The sequence below is a fragment of the Cryptomeria japonica genome, chromosome 3 (genome assembly GCF_030272615.1).
Source record: "Cryptomeria japonica chromosome 3, Sugi_1.0, whole genome shotgun sequence".
NCBI lineage: Eukaryota > Viridiplantae > Streptophyta > Pinopsida > Cupressales > Cupressaceae > Cryptomeria > Cryptomeria japonica.
The window spans coordinates 472873685-472892954 of record NC_081407.1 but is presented as its reverse complement, the minus strand read 5'-3'; the positions used below and the strand labels follow the sequence as shown (position 1 = coordinate 472892954).

At 37.5% G+C, this 19270-nt stretch overlaps 1 protein-coding gene across 1 annotated transcript in view; it reads left to right on the top strand.

The window, feature by feature from the left end:
- The first annotated feature begins 2406 nt into the window (after positions 1-2406).
- LOC131029585 (proline--tRNA ligase, chloroplastic/mitochondrial) overlaps positions 2407-19270 on the top strand; it is a 142959-nt gene continuing 126095 nt past the window's right edge. Inside the window, exons 1-6 of the mRNA XM_057960114.2 lie at positions 2407-2783; positions 2889-2945; positions 4032-4142; positions 4315-4401; positions 4486-4599; positions 4699-4905. Of these exons, the coding sequence (XP_057816097.1) occupies positions 2484-2783; positions 2889-2945; positions 4032-4142; positions 4315-4401; positions 4486-4599; positions 4699-4905 (876 nt within the window). The 5' untranslated portion in view covers positions 2407-2483. The remainder of the gene's footprint in view (positions 2784-2888; positions 2946-4031; positions 4143-4314; positions 4402-4485; positions 4600-4698; positions 4906-19270) is intronic.

Below are 19270 nucleotides of genomic sequence, written 5' to 3'. Positions count from 1 at the left end.
TCATAAATTTGGCCCTCGCTGAAAAAGTCTTGCTAGACTTCCAAGATTGCTCGGGTGGATATCTTGGAGAGATCTTATACTAGATGGATGTAAGGGACCCTTTTCCAGAACCCGCCACTTCTCTATGCGTTTTAGAATGCTCAAAGTTGCAGAAAAGCGTTTTCAATAGGTCTTATTTTCAATGTTGCACTTACAATTCATACATAGTTAGAATGCTCAAAGTTATGCATGATAGGGTGTTGAAGGTACGCAGTTTCCGTGGAATATTTAATTTAATTATTACACAAAAAGAGATACTGTTTGAAGACACTAAATTTAAATTTTTTTAAAATTAAACCTAAGCTTTCCAAATTATGGATGCCTATATAGTAATGCAATATTTTCACACACTTCTCTTGAGCTGATGCACTCTAATTGTTACATTTTATTTTATTTAATGAGAGCTATGCTCTTGGTAGTATTCATTTATAAATAAAATAAACAATGGGTCCTTGGTCTGTTGGTGAAGTTGAATGGCTCCAAATGAGCCCACCAAGGATCAAGTCTTGCTGAGTACAAGGCTCCGACATCACAAAGGATGAGGTCGGGATTGTGTCGTGAAGGCCCTCGCTGGGTTGGCAGCGCGCGGGCTTCTTGCCTTTGCTGGGCTATCATACTCATCGTTCTGTCTATTTTTATAGCGTTTATGTCAGCATGCTTTATAAAAGTTTATATTATTGTTTAAATCATTTTTATTTTTATCAATTCTTAAAATTGTTTCAAATAATTTGAATTGTATTTAGTATGTATTCTTTTATATAAATTATTTATATATTTATTAAAATATTATTCTTATATGATTTTTGTTATGTGCAATAATATTTTAAAATTTGTATATTTTTGTTTAATTTAACATCGAGTGACTATCTTATTTCCCATGGCTACTTGAAGACCCATTTCTCCACGCCATTTGAACATCGACTCTGTAGAAAATCTAATTTGTGGCTATCTTAATTTGTCGTATCTTTTTGCAACTCTGTTTTGTATTGACGTACAAATTATGTTTTGTATTGAAGCACAAATTACTGAGAACTCTGTAGAGTTTCATATTTGTATTTCTTACTATTCATCAATAGAATTTTTGTTTTGTATGTTGTAGCATACGTTTGTCAATATATTATGTTTTCTTTCAATGCTCTCTTTTGTTTTGATTCCCCTACAACCTACCTGTATAAACATGAATGAATAAATGCAAGAAATGAACTCCTTTAGGAATAGGTAATTGCATTAAATCATTCCATCAAAATATAAATAAAATTAAATAGAATTGCAATGAATATGCAAATTTCACATTAGACAATAGTAGAATTGTAATAAGAAACTACTTACACTATAATCTCTTTATCAATCTTCATTTCAAAGGTAAAAAAGGCTACATTGAAACTTAAATCATTTCCAAAAGTACAAAAATGGTGTACAAAATAATTTACAACGCACTCAAGGACGTCATATTAGAAACTCATGCAAAGGTGGTTCTAAAAGGAGCATAGTGGAAAGAAGCGCTATAAGACAATATGCTTTATAAATATGGAGCTTATACACTTATTTGTGAAATTCCAATTTATGATTCTGATACAATAAAGTATAGAAGTATATACTATCTACTGCCTGAAATCTCTTCAAATTATGATTGTTGATAGGATAGGATCTATCATGTACTTCTTGTTAATATTCTAGGTGTTACAACTAATGGACTCTTCCAGTGGAAAAAATCAATGTGAAACCCTGGAAGTAATTGAACTCGGGAGACTACAAAGCCGAAAAAGAAGCTAAGCTATGACCATCATAAGGAGGAAATAGCTGTCCGTAGGCATATTAAAAAATTAGAACAAAGTCAAAACACTCCCCAACAAGTAGAAGCATAAAGGTTGCAAAATCATAAAGAATACCAAATTTTTTATGAATGTCATAAAGAAGAAATAAATGCACAGAGGCATATTATAAACTTAGAGAGACAAACATGTCAATAACAACATCAAACAGAATATGTAATAACATTTAGCTACAATGCTAATTTCATGAAAGCATTAAAAAGATTTAGGCATTGAATAGACACACTATCCAACTTGTAGACATGCACAATATATAGATTTTAATTATTTTTTGCATCTATACATATTAGTTTTCCTCCACATTTCAAGATCGTATTCTAAATAAGTACTCATAACAAAGGAAATATTCATTTCTTCCAAATTTTATGTGTATTTTAATATATTACCCAAAACATATCTTGATATCGACCTAACCATTACATCTTATTAGAATAAAGTGCTAGTTATATAAATATATTAAACTATTATCTCAAATTAAATACAAAATTAAATGAAAAATACACCAACAGCATATAGATATGGGACACTTGAAATTCTCACCTATAGTTTTAAAGGAGTGAACTCGTGTGAGGGATGATCCAGTGTGGATAGAGCTGAGAGCAGAGTTGAGGGATGGGAGCTCTGCGCTTGCTCTCACCACTCCATTTCACACACTGTGCATATGGGGAGAGGAGGACAGAAGTGACAGGGGCACGAGCAAGGGCGAGGACAAGGAGCAGTGCCATTAGCCCACTTCGCTCATCCTCTCTTCCTCTGAAACACAGTGAAGGAGAGAGCATAACCCCGCGTTCCCAAGATTTCAATATGTGGTATTTGGACGTGGTAGCAAGCGCAGAGCTTGCTGACTACGGTCCTGTGAGGGGCACCATGGTCATACGACCCTACGGTTATGCCATCTGGGAATTCATCCAGGTGCCTGCTCTGCCTCCCCTTTCCGTTCCCCTCATCTCTTCTCTTCTCTTCTCTTTCATTTCATTCTTTCTCATTTCATTGCCTTTCCTTACTTTGCATTCCCAGACTTATTTGGATGCTAAATTCAAGGAAACTGGTCACTCCAACATGTATTTCCCCCAGGTAACACAACTTAATATTTTCCGCGATCATTTTTTCATTCAACTGTATCAATCTTTGGTTGTGGCGGAATTCTCACAACCTATGTCAATTAGCTTTTTTTATGTTGCAGAGTTGATGGTTACTATGAAAAAAAGACGAATAATTTTCTCATTGCGCTTCTGAGGACTTGATTTATAAGTTGCCTAAAATTCAGACCTTTTTCTATATTGATTAAACCTGCATTTATAAAGTAAGATTATAGAGCAGCAGGGTAACATAACTGTTTAATTTTTTAAGAAAAATAAATATTTTTGATAATTTGCATATTCATGTCCCTTATATGGAAATATAGAGAACAATTAAATATCTTGACTAACTATACTACGAAGAAATGTATCTGTCAAAATCTTTTAATATGGACTCTTAGCACACATAGAAACAGGTTGCATTTTGATTATAAGCGCTGCACTTGTCTCGTCAGCTACTCTCTTATTGCTTCTGGCAGCCCCATCAAAGTCCAACTTCCAAATTGTCATTTAAGACAATCCCTGTCTAGATATTGAACCCTTTGTTAGGGAGGGTTATGAATTTTTAAAAGTTGTCTGAAACAGTTTCTCCTCTTAATTTCAATATATATCAGAAACAAACTCTTCTAGCCATCTGCCAAAGTCTAGGATTGAATTATGAAATGTGTTAATACTTGAGAGTTTAAATTGGCATTTTACTATTCACTTGCTGCGTTTAACATCTGAATGATAAAATTTTATAATGTTTGCGTTTCTTATAACCATGCAGACTGCCTTTTCATTTTTGTTTGAATGTTTGAAATCTGACGATGCTACGTGTAATTCAGGATGATGTGTTGCTGTATGGTATATTATATATTTATCGTATTGATGGGAAGAACCAAGTCCTAGTTTTACCAATACTTAACTTCTGATTTGGAGAAGTTGCAAGTAGTTGTTTGAACTAAATAGAGGATGAAAAATATACTACTACATAAGTTCATATATCATACGATTTTTTAATTCTTCTTTTAGCTTTTTCAATCCTTCTCTACAGTGAATTATTTCTCTTAAAATCATTTCATGGTCATGTTTTGAACAGTTTATTCCTTATTCCTTTATCGAAAAAGAAGCCAGCCATGTAGAGGGTTTCAGTCCCGAGCTTGCTCTGGTTACTATTGGAGGTGGGAAGGAACTAGAAGAGAAGCTTGTGGTAAGATAGATGTTTTATTGAACTAATGAACAAACTAACTGTTTATGACTTACGTCACTTGTGGGAAGCACAGATGTCTGGATAAGGCTCTCTGTTTAGTGCTGTTTCTGAGGAATCTACTGTTCTATATTGAACAATAATTGTTTTGTGCTTGATCTTGAGGCATGTTTAGGTACGACCAACAAGTGAAACTATTGTAAATCACATGTTTACTAAATGGGTGCATAGCTATCGGGATCTTCCTCTAATGATCAACCAGGTGATTTTTACACCTCTCTTTAAGAGTTTTACTAGCTAGATCAAATACTATCTCTGAGCAATTGAGATTGCTGTTATATGATAGTGGGCAAATGTCACAAGATGGGAAATGCGTACCAAACCATTTGTGCGAACACTGGAGTTCTTGTGGCAAGAAGGTCATACAGCTCATGCCACAGAGGAAGAAGCAGAGAAAGAGGTTTGTTCATGTTTCCTTGAAGGATGGAGGCATCTTACAATGAATATTTCTTATGTGTTTACTTTAGTTATAACTTTTTCTGGTTCGAAAACACTACAGGCTCTGCAGATGATTGAAGTGTATCGTAAATTTTCCTATGAACAAGCAGCTATACCTGTTATAGCTGGCCGCAAGTCCAGGGCAGAGACATTTGCTGGTGCTCTTCGCACCTATACAATTGAAGCAATGATGGGTGACTGCAAAGCACTGCAGGCTGGAACTAGTCACAGTCTTGGGCAAAATTTTTCTCTTGCATTTGGTACTCAGGTTTGCCTCAATTTCTAGTAATTTCAGCACAAATTCAAAGATTGAAAGAATTAGCTGTTGTTTTTCTTTTTGTTGTGCTTATGGTATAATGGTTCTAGTCGTGAAAATAAAATACCATGGAATTGCATAGAAAAAATTAACAATATTTATCTCTCAAAACGTGCATCTGTGTACCATTACAAATCCCTTCTGATGTGAATGAGAAATCGCAGAAATAATCAAGAAATATAGAAGTCAAGTTTGAAGCATGTGAGGCACAATAAATCCGACTTCAGCAATGAATTCTGCATATGTAGATAGTTAAGCTAATTTGCTTCTTGTATGGTAGTTCTTCTCAACAATTATGAATGATATCACACATCCCCTTATAGACTTGTTTGTTCTTCTCTACTTGGATGACATACTGATTTTCGAGAGAACATTGTAGGAACATTTCAATCATGTTTAGTGGGTTCTCTAGACTTTGTCATTATAACTTGTATGCCAACTTAGTGAACTGTTTTGTTTCTGTGAAAAAACCCCAGCCTTGGGGTATATTGTTGATGAGTATGGGATTTTTTAGTTTATCGGACATCCTGAAAAGATAATTCATTCAAGATCTGATTGATCAATTCCATATAGAGCCTTTTAAAGCTTCATAGCTTCCTGAGAACATTCAATCTTTATAGGATATTTGTACCTGATTCTTCTCACATTGCATGTTGCTCAAGTAAACTCTCAAATGTTGGTATCATGGCAACATTCACCTGGACTGACCTACAACCAAAGTGTTTCAAGGGTTGAAGTGTGCTCTGTCCAAGGCAAGCACTTTGCTTATTTGCAATAGCGATTTGAGATTGAAAATTGTTGCATCCAATGCTCCTCAGGGTTGCGTACCCTGCTCTTGTACCCCCCGTCCCCTGAAGGGAATGTTTTGGGGGCTCAGAGATAGCTAGGTCGGCCCAAAATTATTTTATTGAAACATTTATTTATTTCTAAATGAAACCCACACTAAGTGGCCCAAGAAAAAGACTTTATAAAATATTAATAATTTCATTTCTTAAATTTTATCCACTAAACCTAAGCTGTTTTGCACAGAAAACTGAGTTATCACACGCCCTCCTTGATCAATGCCAAAAAGAGAAATGTCCTCAACATGTTCCAGAATTGATACGGGACAACAGGGTACGAATAGCTGTCCTCGGAACAGGAAGGGGACGTCTAGGCATCCCCTGACCATCTCTGGGATGGCTAGTTTTCCCCTGTGGCCTAGCAGCGAATTCACTTGCTTTTCAAAGAAAAAACACATTTTAAATTAAAAAAGGGATGGTTGGGTCCTCAAGGATCCCTCCACCCCTTTAAGCATCATCTAAACCTAATTCATTCATCAAAAAAACAAAAAAGAAAAAAAAATCTCACGTTTTGAGGGCCCTCAAGGATCCCCCCACCTCTATAAGCAACATCTAAACCTAATTCATTCATCAGAAGAACAAAAAAGAAAAAAACTCTCATTTTGACATTTGCAAACCTGTGTTGAAGACCAGCAATTGAAAGAGGAGAGAACAACAATTGAAAGAGGGGATTAGGGCATCAAATCCACTACATAGAGGTAAGCTGTTCATTTACATCAATTTTTTTAATTTGTTTTGCTTTTTTTTACTACATAGGAAGGGCATTGTAAGTTTGTTTTTTCTTTTATTTGGACTTGCAGCTCTCTTTTCAATTCTTAAACATAAAAGATTATGAGCAGGTGAGAGTAGTGATAATCAGGAGGTTGAGGTTAAAATGCAAGAAAGTAGACCTTGAAGTAGAACTCATAGAAGTGTGGTAGCCATTGGGGGTTCTTCAAGGTGTGGGAGTGTAGCAGGGCTAGCAAGTTCAAACCCATTTGAATGTCCTTCCAAACTCCTCCAAAAATATGTAAAAGGCCCATTTAGGCCATAGAAGCCTCTTTTACAATTTGCATCACGAGTTGATAAGTATAAGGAAAAAAATCCAGGGTAGAGTAGAGAAAGGCTTTGCCATTTGTGCAAGAAAGAACTTAGGGGCAGCTATATAAGAGTTTATTGTCATCTTTTGTGGATAGGTGGTAAAGGGGTGAAAGGTTGTGAACAAATAAGAAAATTGAGGCAACTAGATTGCATATGGAGGGGAGGCAAAAAAAGAAAGGGATTCCATAGGAGAGTATGTAGTCTAGTGTGTCATTGCCTACAGGATGCGTGGATGTTGGATTTCATGGGGGAGAGGGTTCTACTTCTAATTCTATTAGAGGAAAGAAGAAAAACTACTATTGTTGCTGAAATGTTTAACACACAATTACAACATACGGTTGATTCCTCTATTGTTAAGTTTTTTATGTTCATGCCATACCATTTCATGAGGCACATTAACAAATGTTCAAACATGTGATAGTTGTCGGTCCTTCATTTGTTCCACCTAGAGAACATATGCTACACACCACCCTCCTTGATAGAGAATATTCCAAGGTGAGTGTGTTGATGGATGATATGAGACAAACTTGGATGATATGAGACAAACTTGGATAAACGATGGATGCTCCATCATCGTGGATGGGTGAACCAATATCAAACGTCAATCATCATTAAAATTATTGTCACAAGATCAGCTGGCTCTTATTTTCTTAAATTTATTGATTGTTTGGGGAAAAGGAAGGATGCAAACTTCCAATTTCAAAATATAGAAGATGCCATAGAAGTGGTTGGAGCCTTTAATTTTGTACATGTAGTGACCAATTCAGCTTGTGTGTGTAATTTAGTTTGCTTGATGGTGGAGGGTGCTTATAAGCACATTTTTTTGACCCCTTATCGTGTTCATGCATTGAACAATACCTTGAAGGAAATTGGGAAGATAGATTGGGTAAGGCAATGGTTTTAGAGGACACTAGATATGCTAGCTACTTCATTTTGTTGGAGATAATGCTTGAGGTCCAAGAGGCTTAACAATTAATGGTGGTTAATGCAGAGTGGGGTAGATGGTTAGAGGAAAGCATGTTGGAAGGAGGAAGTGTGAAACGAAAAATCCTTGATGATGATTGGTGGTCCACAATGAGGTAACAAAATTACTGATTTTATTATTTATTTTTTAAAATGTTTGTGTAATAATTTATTAATGTTTTGAACTTGTAAAATGTTTTCATTCTTTTTGAAGATTTTAATTTTTGTAACTTGTTTGCACTTGTAGATATGTTTGCAACTTCATTGAGCTTATTGTGCAAGTAATTACACTTGTTGACATCGACTCCCCTAGCATTGGAGAGATTTATGAGACCTTTGATAGCATTCTTGGGCAAATGAAGCAAGCAATTCATGGCAGGGACCCTACTTTGGGATTTTACAAGGAGCAGCTTAGGCCCATTGTGACGTGGTAATGGAAGTGGAACACTATGAACATCCCGCTTCATATGGCAACTTATGCATTTGGATCCCAAATGATATGCATCTAAGCGTGGAAGAGTGCCTCAATTTGATGTGAAGAGGTGAAAAAGGGGCTCACGAAGGCCCTTCAAAAAATCTATATTGTTGAGGAATCTGCTTTACTTCCCTTGTAATGGCTTGCATTAATCAATCTTCATGGTCTAACCTTCAGCAAACCAGAGGTGACGTCGGATAGAGCTATAGGTCTCGATGCAATAGTTGTCAATTCTTCATGCTGAACAAGTTCTGAATTTACTTTTCTTGCTACTGTTCTGAAAATTCCAGCAAGCTCAAAAACATTGTTTGGAAACTTTTAAAAATCTGAAATGTAAAAATCTCCATGATTCAACCCATGAAGAAACTACTCCAACTACAATTGTGTTGGCATTTGGCATAACTGATACAGAAGAGGTGATACAGTTGAAGATGGATGACTACACTGGTAAAGGATAGAAGTCTATTTGTGATGAAGAGATTGAGATTTTGTGAATAGATGACTTGATCAGCTATTTGTGTTGTCATTGATGGCAACTGATGTCAAATGGTGATTACTGATGTTCTTGATGTTTTGTTTTGTCATCTAAGTGATTTGGTTTACTGGAAGACAGGGTTTACTGACAAAGAACTGAAGTCTGTGAAATAGGACTTTAATTGGTAAAGCAGAGATGTTTTGATTGAATCCGACGATCGGCGATGATTGGTAATTTGTGGTTTGAAATGTGAGCTTGTATCATGGAAAGGAGTATCTGACCGAAACCGGAATTTGTGAAGATTACCGGAAGGCTTCTTTCAAATTTTTGATTAAGTTTTGCTAAGGTTTTAGTAGGGTTTAAGATCGGTGAAGATATCATCAAATCGGTAATGATTTTTGTTATGACGGTGATCGACGATGAGTCTACATGAAGTTGGTAACACGACACAACCCGCATGAATGATTTGATTGCTGTTTTGACACGATTCAAGGAAGAATTTCTTGGGAATCAATGAAACACTTAGTAGGGTGTTTTGAGGTTTTGACTTTGGTACAGATCGGATTTTCGTGATGGGTTACGATCAACCAACGGTTGATATTGCATTGTAATTTGTTGTAATGATCTGTATATCGATCTGTGATGATCTCTTATGATTTGTATTGTAATTTCAAGATGTAATTAGGGTTTAGTAGCCGACCTAGTTGAGATGGCTAATTAGCATGGCACAGTTGATGTTTATGATGTCGGTGGTCTTAGAGAATGTGTTGAGCCGTCCAAGAGAAGTGTGAGATCTGCTTGAGAGTTGCAGAGTGTTGAGCATAACTGGATCTGATCAAGCAAGCTGAGATGTGCAAGTAACAAATCACTTATTCACTGTTGTTCCCTAACAGTTGCAACAGGTTAAATCCCTTAACCAGGTAGGTCCTAATAGGCCTTAAACATTTAAAGTCCCCTAATAGGGCAGCTCTCAAAAGAGTTTTAAATCCTCTCACATCCTAACAGATTATCAAGCTTCTAATCGGGCTACTAGGCAAATCCCTTAACTGGGTGACTCCTAACAGTGCGTATTGTAAGCTCCTAACAGGGCGTACTTCAAAAGAGTACAAATATTTGTGGGTGCCAACTCCCACTGTGGTTTTTCCCTATTTGGGTTTCCACGTCAAAAATTATGGTGTTCATGTGTGGAATGCTTTTCATGTGATGTTCTTGTTTATGTTTCATTTTATGCATTATTTCTGAGTACACCGGCTATGATGTTTTATCAGAGGTTTATCAAAGGTTACCAGTACTGATAAGAGTTGATAGTGAAAGTGTTTTGATTTGATTGATGAGGGTAATGAGCTGGTAAATGATCAAATCTATATGATTGCTTAAGTGGTGAAATAATTGATAGATGTGGTAAATGATTTGATTAATGTGTTAAGCAAATCTGATAAAGAGGTTGTTAGATCTGATAAAAGAAGTTGAGACATTTTGATAAATGATTTCAGATCTGATATAAGTTTGTTTTTGGGTTTAAAGTTTCAATTGGTCTTAATACTGATTCACCCCCCCTCTCAGTATTAACCGGATCCTCATAGGATTAACAAATTGAAGGGCATGCATTACAACTCAACTTAGATGATTTGTGAAATGTCCCACTTGTTGGCCAACTCCAAAACTCAAGAACAAACTTTATGCAAGAGTGTTGCAACTCAAAACGAGTACCAACTAGGAAATAACTCTCAACTGAAATCATCAAATTGCATACCCAAGTTACCTTCCAATTCCTCATGTAGTTAGGAATGCTGATACTTGCTAATGTCATCTCACTCCAATTGCAATCTTCATTTGTCTCCTCATTTGCTCATTTCATAATTGGTGGTCTCCCAGTGGATAGTGAATTGATGCTATGATTAATACCAAAATCAGACCCTCCATCATACCTTTCAGCAGTAACTCCAAGGCTATTCCAAACCTCTTGTGCTTCTTCATTACTATTTTCAGCAGTAAACTGAGGATCCAAATAAACAAAAACACTAGGCCTATGCTCAAGATAAGCTCCATGCTATAACAAGTTTGATTTGTTTTCAAGAGTGTTCTTCTTAAAATCAACTCTTTTAATGCCATCCTTTAAGCATAACTCCTGAGATGAGATTAGAACAACATTATAGTCAAAAGGAAATTCATCCCACATATGATCCCCATCATACTTCGGTGCCAACACACCCGGATCTCAAGTACCTAAGGGATGAATGTTCAGTTGAGAGAAAAGATGTTCACTGTGCTCCTCATGAGTGGTTGTCTCTTTGAATAAGTCACTCTCCAACTCACTAATATTGATGTCATCTTGAACAACTCTCACCAAAGGCTTGGTTTGAAAGTCAAACCAAAAGCCACTTGTGTTATCTTCCCTTGATTGAGATAAGGGATCATCACCAATAGCTGATTTCAAGTCATCATCATATTTGCTTTCACCAAGCCCTTTATCTGAAAACACATTAGTGAACTCTTCACAGTCATCTGCTCCACAAGAATAATCAAGGAAGTCATTAGTCTTAGAATCATCACCAGATGAACCTGAACTAGGATCCAAGGCTGTTGTATGCACAACCTCATCCACAGTAGCTGCAAGAATGTCAAAGAAATCATCATGAGGCTTTGTCACACATCCCTCATGTCAAGGCATCTTCTCCAATCAAATGATTTGCTATGAACCTCTCTTCATCCACTTGAGTTCTTTGATGTGGAGTTTTTTGCTCATCTTCTTTCACTCGACTTCACATGTTTGAGTCTTGTCACTTTCTTAAGATACCCTTTAATGTCTGGATCCTTCATTAGATTAGAGAGTTTGTGCATCGACTCAAATATAGACTTATCAGTTCTAGACATCTTTCCGACTTTGTTATGCAACTGCTGAACTACAACAAGTGATCGCTACCCAACATTTTGGCAGAAAAACTTGCTCTGATACCACTGTAATGTTCACCCCTATTTTTTTGTTTTTGTTTTTAAGATAGTTTTGCCATACAAGTATTTGCCAACACAAATTGAAATAGTTGTAAATTAAGTCTGATCTCTGATGTCTTAATTTATTCAAAGCACAATACATATTCTTGGAAACAATATTTTCATAGCCCAAGCTGAAATAGCAACACCAAACATCAACTTAATTCAGTTTCAGTCATTAAATCAATGAAATACCTCAAACGGGCAGCCAATGAAGTCATTTCAGGTCTGTTGTAAAGTGCAGATTTATAACAGTCATGATCAGCATTGTAACATGACTTTTTGCGATTGAAATCAGACCTCTAGGAGGCTGCAATGGCACTAAGGACACCTCCAAACAGCTAAATATATCCTCCAAACTGCTCAGAAATATAGGATAGCAAGAATAACCTCTTATTGGACTGAACATTTCTCAAAAAACTCCCAGATAAGACTGCTGTAGCTGATTTGCTGCTATTTTGTATTGGGACAACTAGCTAGTCTTCCGAAAACCTCCTTGACCAACTTGTTGTGACCATTTCACACATCGACCCATTAAAATGGGGACCCCCTCTTTTCGCTTTTGTTTTGCCTATTCTTCTCTCTGCTTTTAGGGTTTTTGAGTGAGTTGTCTGTCTGGGCTAAGGCTAAACCTTAGGGGGTTTCTTCCAAATGTTTTTTCAAGCTGAGTCCAGTTAAATTTTGAAAGTTATTAAGCGTCCTCCCGAGGATTGAGATTGAGACGATAAGGTGAGCCTGTCAGGGAGGTCAAATAGGTCTCAGGTTAGGTCTAGTCAGGGTTTTTGAGGTAAAATCCAAAATTTTGTTTAAGTGTTAGCATTTTGAAGATGGAATTATGTGTTCTTGCCTAGGTAAATTTTGATCAAATTTTGGAGGCAAGATGATGCCTGAAACAAAGAAATCGCTCCTGTCCTTCACTGGAGGCCCAGGGCGAACTTCATTCTAAGTGCAATTTCTTATTTTGAGAAGGCTTACTAACTGGTTCCTGGCCTTGAAGATGACCTGACTCTGCCTTGTGAAATGAGTGGAGACTTAAATTTTGAATGGATTAGCCAGAAAGGACAAAATCGCTCCTGTCCCTCACCCAGGGACCAGGGCGAAAATGTTATTTAATGCATATTTGTCATTGACTTTTCTATTTTGTTTTGTGTAGGGTCTCCAGGAGTGATGATCAAACGTGACTTGATACTTTTGAAGATTTTGAAGGCACGAAAATGGGGAATTTTGAAGATTTAGAGAAATTCGCTCCTGTCCCTCTCCAAGGGACCAGGGCGAAAAGACTTATTTGAGACATTCCTAACCTTGTTTGGTCGAATTGAAACATCAAAGGCATGGTGGACGGCGAAATGAACGTGATAGAGCATCCAGACTTGATTAAAGACAATGAAATGATGAAGTTTTTGCCTAGAAGGTTAAATTCGCTCCTGTCCCTCTCTGAAGGACCAGGGCGAAATTCTTTATATCCACATTTTTTGGACCTTGCTTGGACTTGAACTCTTATTCATAGTGTGTAACAAGATGAAATCTTTCCTAGCCAAGACATTTCATGATGAAAGATGAAGCATTTTGGCCTAGAAGGCAAAGTTCGCTCCTGTCCCTCACTGAAGGACCGGAGCTTGATTTTCAAATTTGTACCATTCTTACAGGGTCAAAATGATTTTATGATTTGAAGAGATCAAGGAAGGCATGTTTTGTCCGTTGAATATAATTTGAGTGGTCCACAGAGGAGGAAATCAACCCAAATGACAAAAGGTGCTCTTGTCCCTCACTGAAGGACCATGGCGTTTTTTCAAGATTCTCCTCTTTGTTTGAGATTTTGAGGCAAAACTTGACTTGGATGAAAGGGAGAAATGATGTTTTATGCCTTAGATGCGATTGAAGGTTTAAAGAACAAGGAAATATACCAAAAAGTAAAAAGGCGCTCCTGTCCCTCTCCAAGGGTCCAGAGCGATTTTCTAAAAAGTGCAAATTTCTTGCAAAAGACAAGGCAAGTTTGTGATTGAAATGAATGGAATAAGGCATGTTTATCCCGTTGAAGATAATTTGGAAGGCTAGCAAAGGACGGATAAGTTTGAAAATGCAAAATCGCTCCTGTCCCTCTCCAAGGGACCAGGGCGAAAAACCTAATATCCAGCCTTTCTCTCCAAGATTGGACAAATCTAGGCCAAGGCGCAAGTTTGAAAGGATGCTTAAAATACTTCGAGGTGGAATTGAGATGCAAGATTTACAAATTTTGATGATAATAAGGAAAATCGCTCCTGTCCCTCTCCAAGGGACCAGGGCGAAATTTCTAAATGTGCCCATTTACCTTACATTTTGAGATGATATTTTCGTTTCCAAGACTCAAGAGGGAGTGAAGTGTGATGTTCTACGCCTGGAGGGTAATTTGAAAATTGATGTAATCAAGAATTTGTGCAAGAGACTCAAAAGCGCTCCTGTCCCTCACTGAAGGACCAGGGCAATTTTCACAGAATCAACAACTTCCCTCCAAGACTACGCTAAGGCAAAGTTGTGCAAGATGAGGGATGTCTTCTAAAGCATGGTGAACAAAGGTTTGACTCCAAAACTTGACAATCTTGGGCTAAAATGCAAAAGTCGCTCCTGTCCCTCTCCAAGGGACCAGGGCGAAAATCTTTGGAACACCTATTTTGCCTTGCAAAAGCAAGTTAGGCATGCATGAAATGAATGAAAGGGATCATTGCTTACCCCACAGCGAGAATTGACAAATAAAGATGAAGGATTGAGGACAAAAATGGAAAATCGCTCCTGTCCCTCTCCAAGGGTCCAGGGCGAAAAAGTCCTAAAGACACTCCCCTTCTTAAAATCAAGCGAATTGAACTCAAGATGAAGTTTTGGCGATTAAAAATGAAGAATGCAAGGTTTAAATTGCAAGTTCGCTCCTGTCCCTCTCCAAGGGACCAAGGCGAGGTTATTGGCATTCTTTATTTTTACCTTATTTCAACATTGATATCCTCTAAAATTGCATTAGATGCCAAAATTGCCAACTTCGAAATATTTGAAAAAAATTTAAATTAAATTGGCAATTAATAAAGGCGCATTGGTATTTAATAAATTAATTTTGAGCCTTAGAAAATCGAATTTTTATTATAAAGGCATTTAAAATTAATTTTTGTGAAATTAAAATTAAAAATGGAGCGCTTGAGGTATTATTTTTATTTATTTTATCAAGTCGGCCTCTTCTTTTTGCAATTTTATTTATTTTTTTAGGCCTATTTTGCCAAGTCGGCCTATGGGAGGCAAAGTGGTGAGCGCCCTATATAATAGGGGTGTTTTGATCAAGTTTAATCAATCATTCACTCATTACTTCAAGTGCGAATTTGGAGATCAACAAGGGAGTGCGAAATCTGGTCTATTTGGAGCGAATTTAGCCTAAGTATTGAAGACTAGAGGTGGTGGAGTTGATGCTTGTGATGACTAAAGGAGACGCATTTTGCTAAAGGGATAACTTTGATCTACATTTTGCCTAGCGAATTCTCCTATTTTTGCATCATTTCTTAGAGTTAATTCTCAAGAGGAGGTATGGCGAAATTACCTTGACACCATTATTGAAGATTTGAATTTTACGCTTTGTTTTGAAAATCCTAAGTTTGACGTAGTTGATTAGGAAATGATAACCCAAGATTTATCATGAAGTTTCCTAATGGATATCTTTTATCTTCCTTTTGAATCTTCCTGTCTACTCTATATTTCTACGCTTCAAAATATATTACTAATTATGAAATGTTGTGTAGGTGTCAAGATGGCGACTCCAAAGGCAGGAGCATCTACTAGTCGTCCAGCTCTCATGAAGGAAGATCAGAGGAATGAAGAATTGGAGACCAAGATCGTGTCAAAGTGGAGCAATATTGGAGATACCAACTTGGGAAACTTCAGTGTCAAGAAGTTTCGAGAGGTCCCTTACATTGGCAAGCCATCACCTGTCGCAAAGAGGATAATTGAAAGTGGCATCATCAAAGCGGCCGGTTTCCCTCCAGCAATCCAGTGCCATGAGCTGATGATCGAGTGTGCTCGCCATTATGACCCACAATCAAGATCGATCGTATCCAAGGAAGGGAACACTTTGGCGTATCTTTCGGAGGAGGCTATAAGTGAAGCTCTCCATCTTCCAGAGCATAAAGATATGATTTACAAAAGCTTAGAGGGAGCCAGGTCAATGTATGAAGACGATCCAGACACTTGCTTGAGCATCATCAATAAGAATTGGTTACTCAAAAGTCGTCCTCGCCTGAGCAAGATTCCCAACACACCACATAGGATTGACTTCCAGGAGGAGTACAGAGATTTGATAACTTTGCTCAATTGAGTTACAGGGGCTCCTCAAGCCTTCTACTTTGAGAAGTGGATGTTCTACTTCATCCAAGTGATAGTTCAAGGGAAAGGAACGATTCATTGGGCTAGAATTATTAGCCATTGCCTGGATGTGCAGTTAAGAAGACTAAAGCCTACCAAGTCATTTCACATGAGCTCATACGTCATATATGCCTTGATCAGGAGTTTTGAATATGCAGGACTGCCTCACAGAGGAGTGATCGGAAGAGGACCCGAAGAAGTGAGAGTTTGTGACTCTTATGTTCATTTGCATCATCCACCTGGAAGTGACTACAAGTTAGTCAATGATACCTTCACGATGAACATCAGTAGGATATTGCAAGGCGGGATTCACAATCGACTATCTCCGGATGCACAAGAACTTGTAAAGAGGTATGGTGCTTGGTTCATCCAGTTTCAAAAGTTTACTTATATCAGAGTTCATGGGTGTCCTTCACCTCCCTACATGTTGCCGAGGTATCCGACAGACAGGATAGTGCTACTTGAGGTGACTAGGCAGTTGGCAGCTTATGCGAAGGCATTTAGACACAGGCATGGAAATGGATTTCCCGTGCCCATCATATTGGGGAATTCAGTTGAGGTATGCCCTAATGCTCTAGCCTTGGATGATGCAGAGAGGGAGTTGGCATTATATTCATTCACGTTCTTTGTCTTGAGGGAGAATTTTGATCCTTATGGGTATATGGAAGAGACAGCTGGTAGGAAGTACAAGCACGAATTTCAGGTAGAGGACTTTTGGATGAATCTCTCAAATGATTTAGAAGTGAAAAGAAAGATGCATTCCAGATTACCTTTAGATTTCATCAGGAAATGCAAAGTCTACAGAGTGGCCGATCAAGCTCAGGACAGTGGTAGACATCTCCAGTCATCATATGACAGAGAAGACAAAGCAGTGAAGATAGATTGGGACGAGCTTGAGATTTCAGACTTGAGAGCTTTGATGGCTCCAGTTTTGTCATGTACTCGCAGATGGGTGGATGTACAACATCAAAAGTTAAGAGAGCAGAACGTACCAATGACTTTTACTTTGGAGGAAAAACCAAAAGAAGGAGGAGCGAGCGCAAGTGAAGACAATTCTCATCCTAGAGGAGCGAATGAGGAATCTTCCCGAGATTCCTATTGCTGAGATTGAAGGAATTGTGTCCAGATTCGCTGCATATGCTAATAAAGAGCATTGGAAAGGGAATAAGGTTCTAGAAGAGAGGTTGTTATAAAATGATGTGGCATCTCAATTATCATTGGTCTATGTTCCCTCGATTTTGTGCCAATTAATTATTTGGCTATGCATTTAATAATGTTCAACTAAAAAGGGAACTTTTTGTAACAAACCCTAATTAGGGTTTAGGTGTCAGAATCTCAGCCGTTGATCTTCTTTTGATCTGTGCCGTTCATTGTAATTGAGGATGCTATATATACCCTCACTCTTTTCATTTTGTCATAGCTAGAAATTAGAAGATTAGAGCTTTTGGAGAGAAGAAAGTTATTTTGTAGCAAGATTGAGCATTGAAGAAAGAATTTCAAGCAATTGTTGTCTATTTTGGCTTTGAGATCAATAAAATATTGAAGTTATGGTGTTTTATTGCAATTCTTGTGGCTACTTTCATGGTTGTTTACTTTCTTGAATCATTCTCAGTCGAAGTAGTATTTAAGTTTGAAGGACTAAGTGTTGGGCTTGATCTTTGGTGAGATTCACATTCCAAACCACTAGCTTCTTACTGATTGTAAGGACGCCTTGTGTGGTCAATTGGAGATATCCATATTGCTTGAACCTTCAATCATTATTGAACTATTGATATGTACCTTCATGGTAGTGTCTATAATTCTTGATGATTTGAAAAATCACTAAACACCTTAGAAGATCGCATCAATTCCAGTAGAGTTGTAATTGCTTGGCAATACTGAAATTGGTAGAATCTTACCAAGTCTAGCCTACATTGAGTCATTCTTAGGATTAGATTAGAATTCATCCCTTGCTAACCCTATCTTTTGATCTTTTTTGAGAACTTGTTAGTTTTAGGAAAATTCTGTTCCTGCAATTCGAAAACATAAGGCCCCTTGAAGAAACAGCATTCACAACGACCACTGGTGCTTATCCACACGTAGAGATCCTACAACGAAGAACATTGAAGTCACCCTAATTGATCCTTTCTCGCGATATCTTCAGCATTCAGAGGCTTTACTCAAGAGAGGATAAGGTACCCTTGGGTATTTTATTCTGTGTTTGATAGTGTACAAAATACACGTCAACACAACTCCAAAATGTCCTAGTAACACATGCTATCTCCTTGTTCAATTCAAACGCTTCAGAAAGATGGGAGTACAATCCTCAAACCTCACCACAATATCCTTGGAATAGATTTCAAAGCAACCCACAGTTGTACGGCCTGCCTGGGGGGCTGATTTCTCTTAGATTTTCAAAGTCTCCCAAAAAACCTTCAAATAGTAAATGGAAATTGGCTGCCTATCTGAAGGAAATGAATAAAAACAATTCCTAGAAGGAAATAATTGATGCCCTAAGAGATATGAACCAAAATGAGGGTTCACTTGTGACTGGAAATGGTACGGCCAGCACTAGAAAAATACTCAGAACCTGAAAACTGACACAGCAATCTCAAAATCCACTAACATACAAAAATCTGAAAAATTCATTTACCTTAATTTGCATCAAAGCCTTTGTCACCAAGCTCAAGCAAATCACTGAAAACTCAAACTGAAATCAACAACCAACTAGGGAGGATCTTATCTTTATCCCCCTCCCCCTTGGGCTGGTGTTTGGTCTAAAAACCTCATCCCTAAGATCAATATATTTCTCTGGATCTTGATGCAAAACAAAATCCCGACAATTGATAATCTTTGCAAAAGAGGTTTCTATCTCACCAATAGATGCTTCTTATGTGAGAATGAGGTTGAAAATATTCATCACCTAATCTTGCATTGTGATTTTGCCTCTGAAGTTTGGGGATATTTATTGCAGTTATGGAATGTGGACTGGGTTATTCCCTCTTCTCTTTTGGATGCCTTCAACCAATGGAGAGGACCGATTGCCAATCATTCCTTGAAGTTACTTTGGTCCTTTTCCTTTCCACATCTAGTCTGGGGTCTATGGAAAGAACATAACAATAGAATTTTCCAAAATGTTGC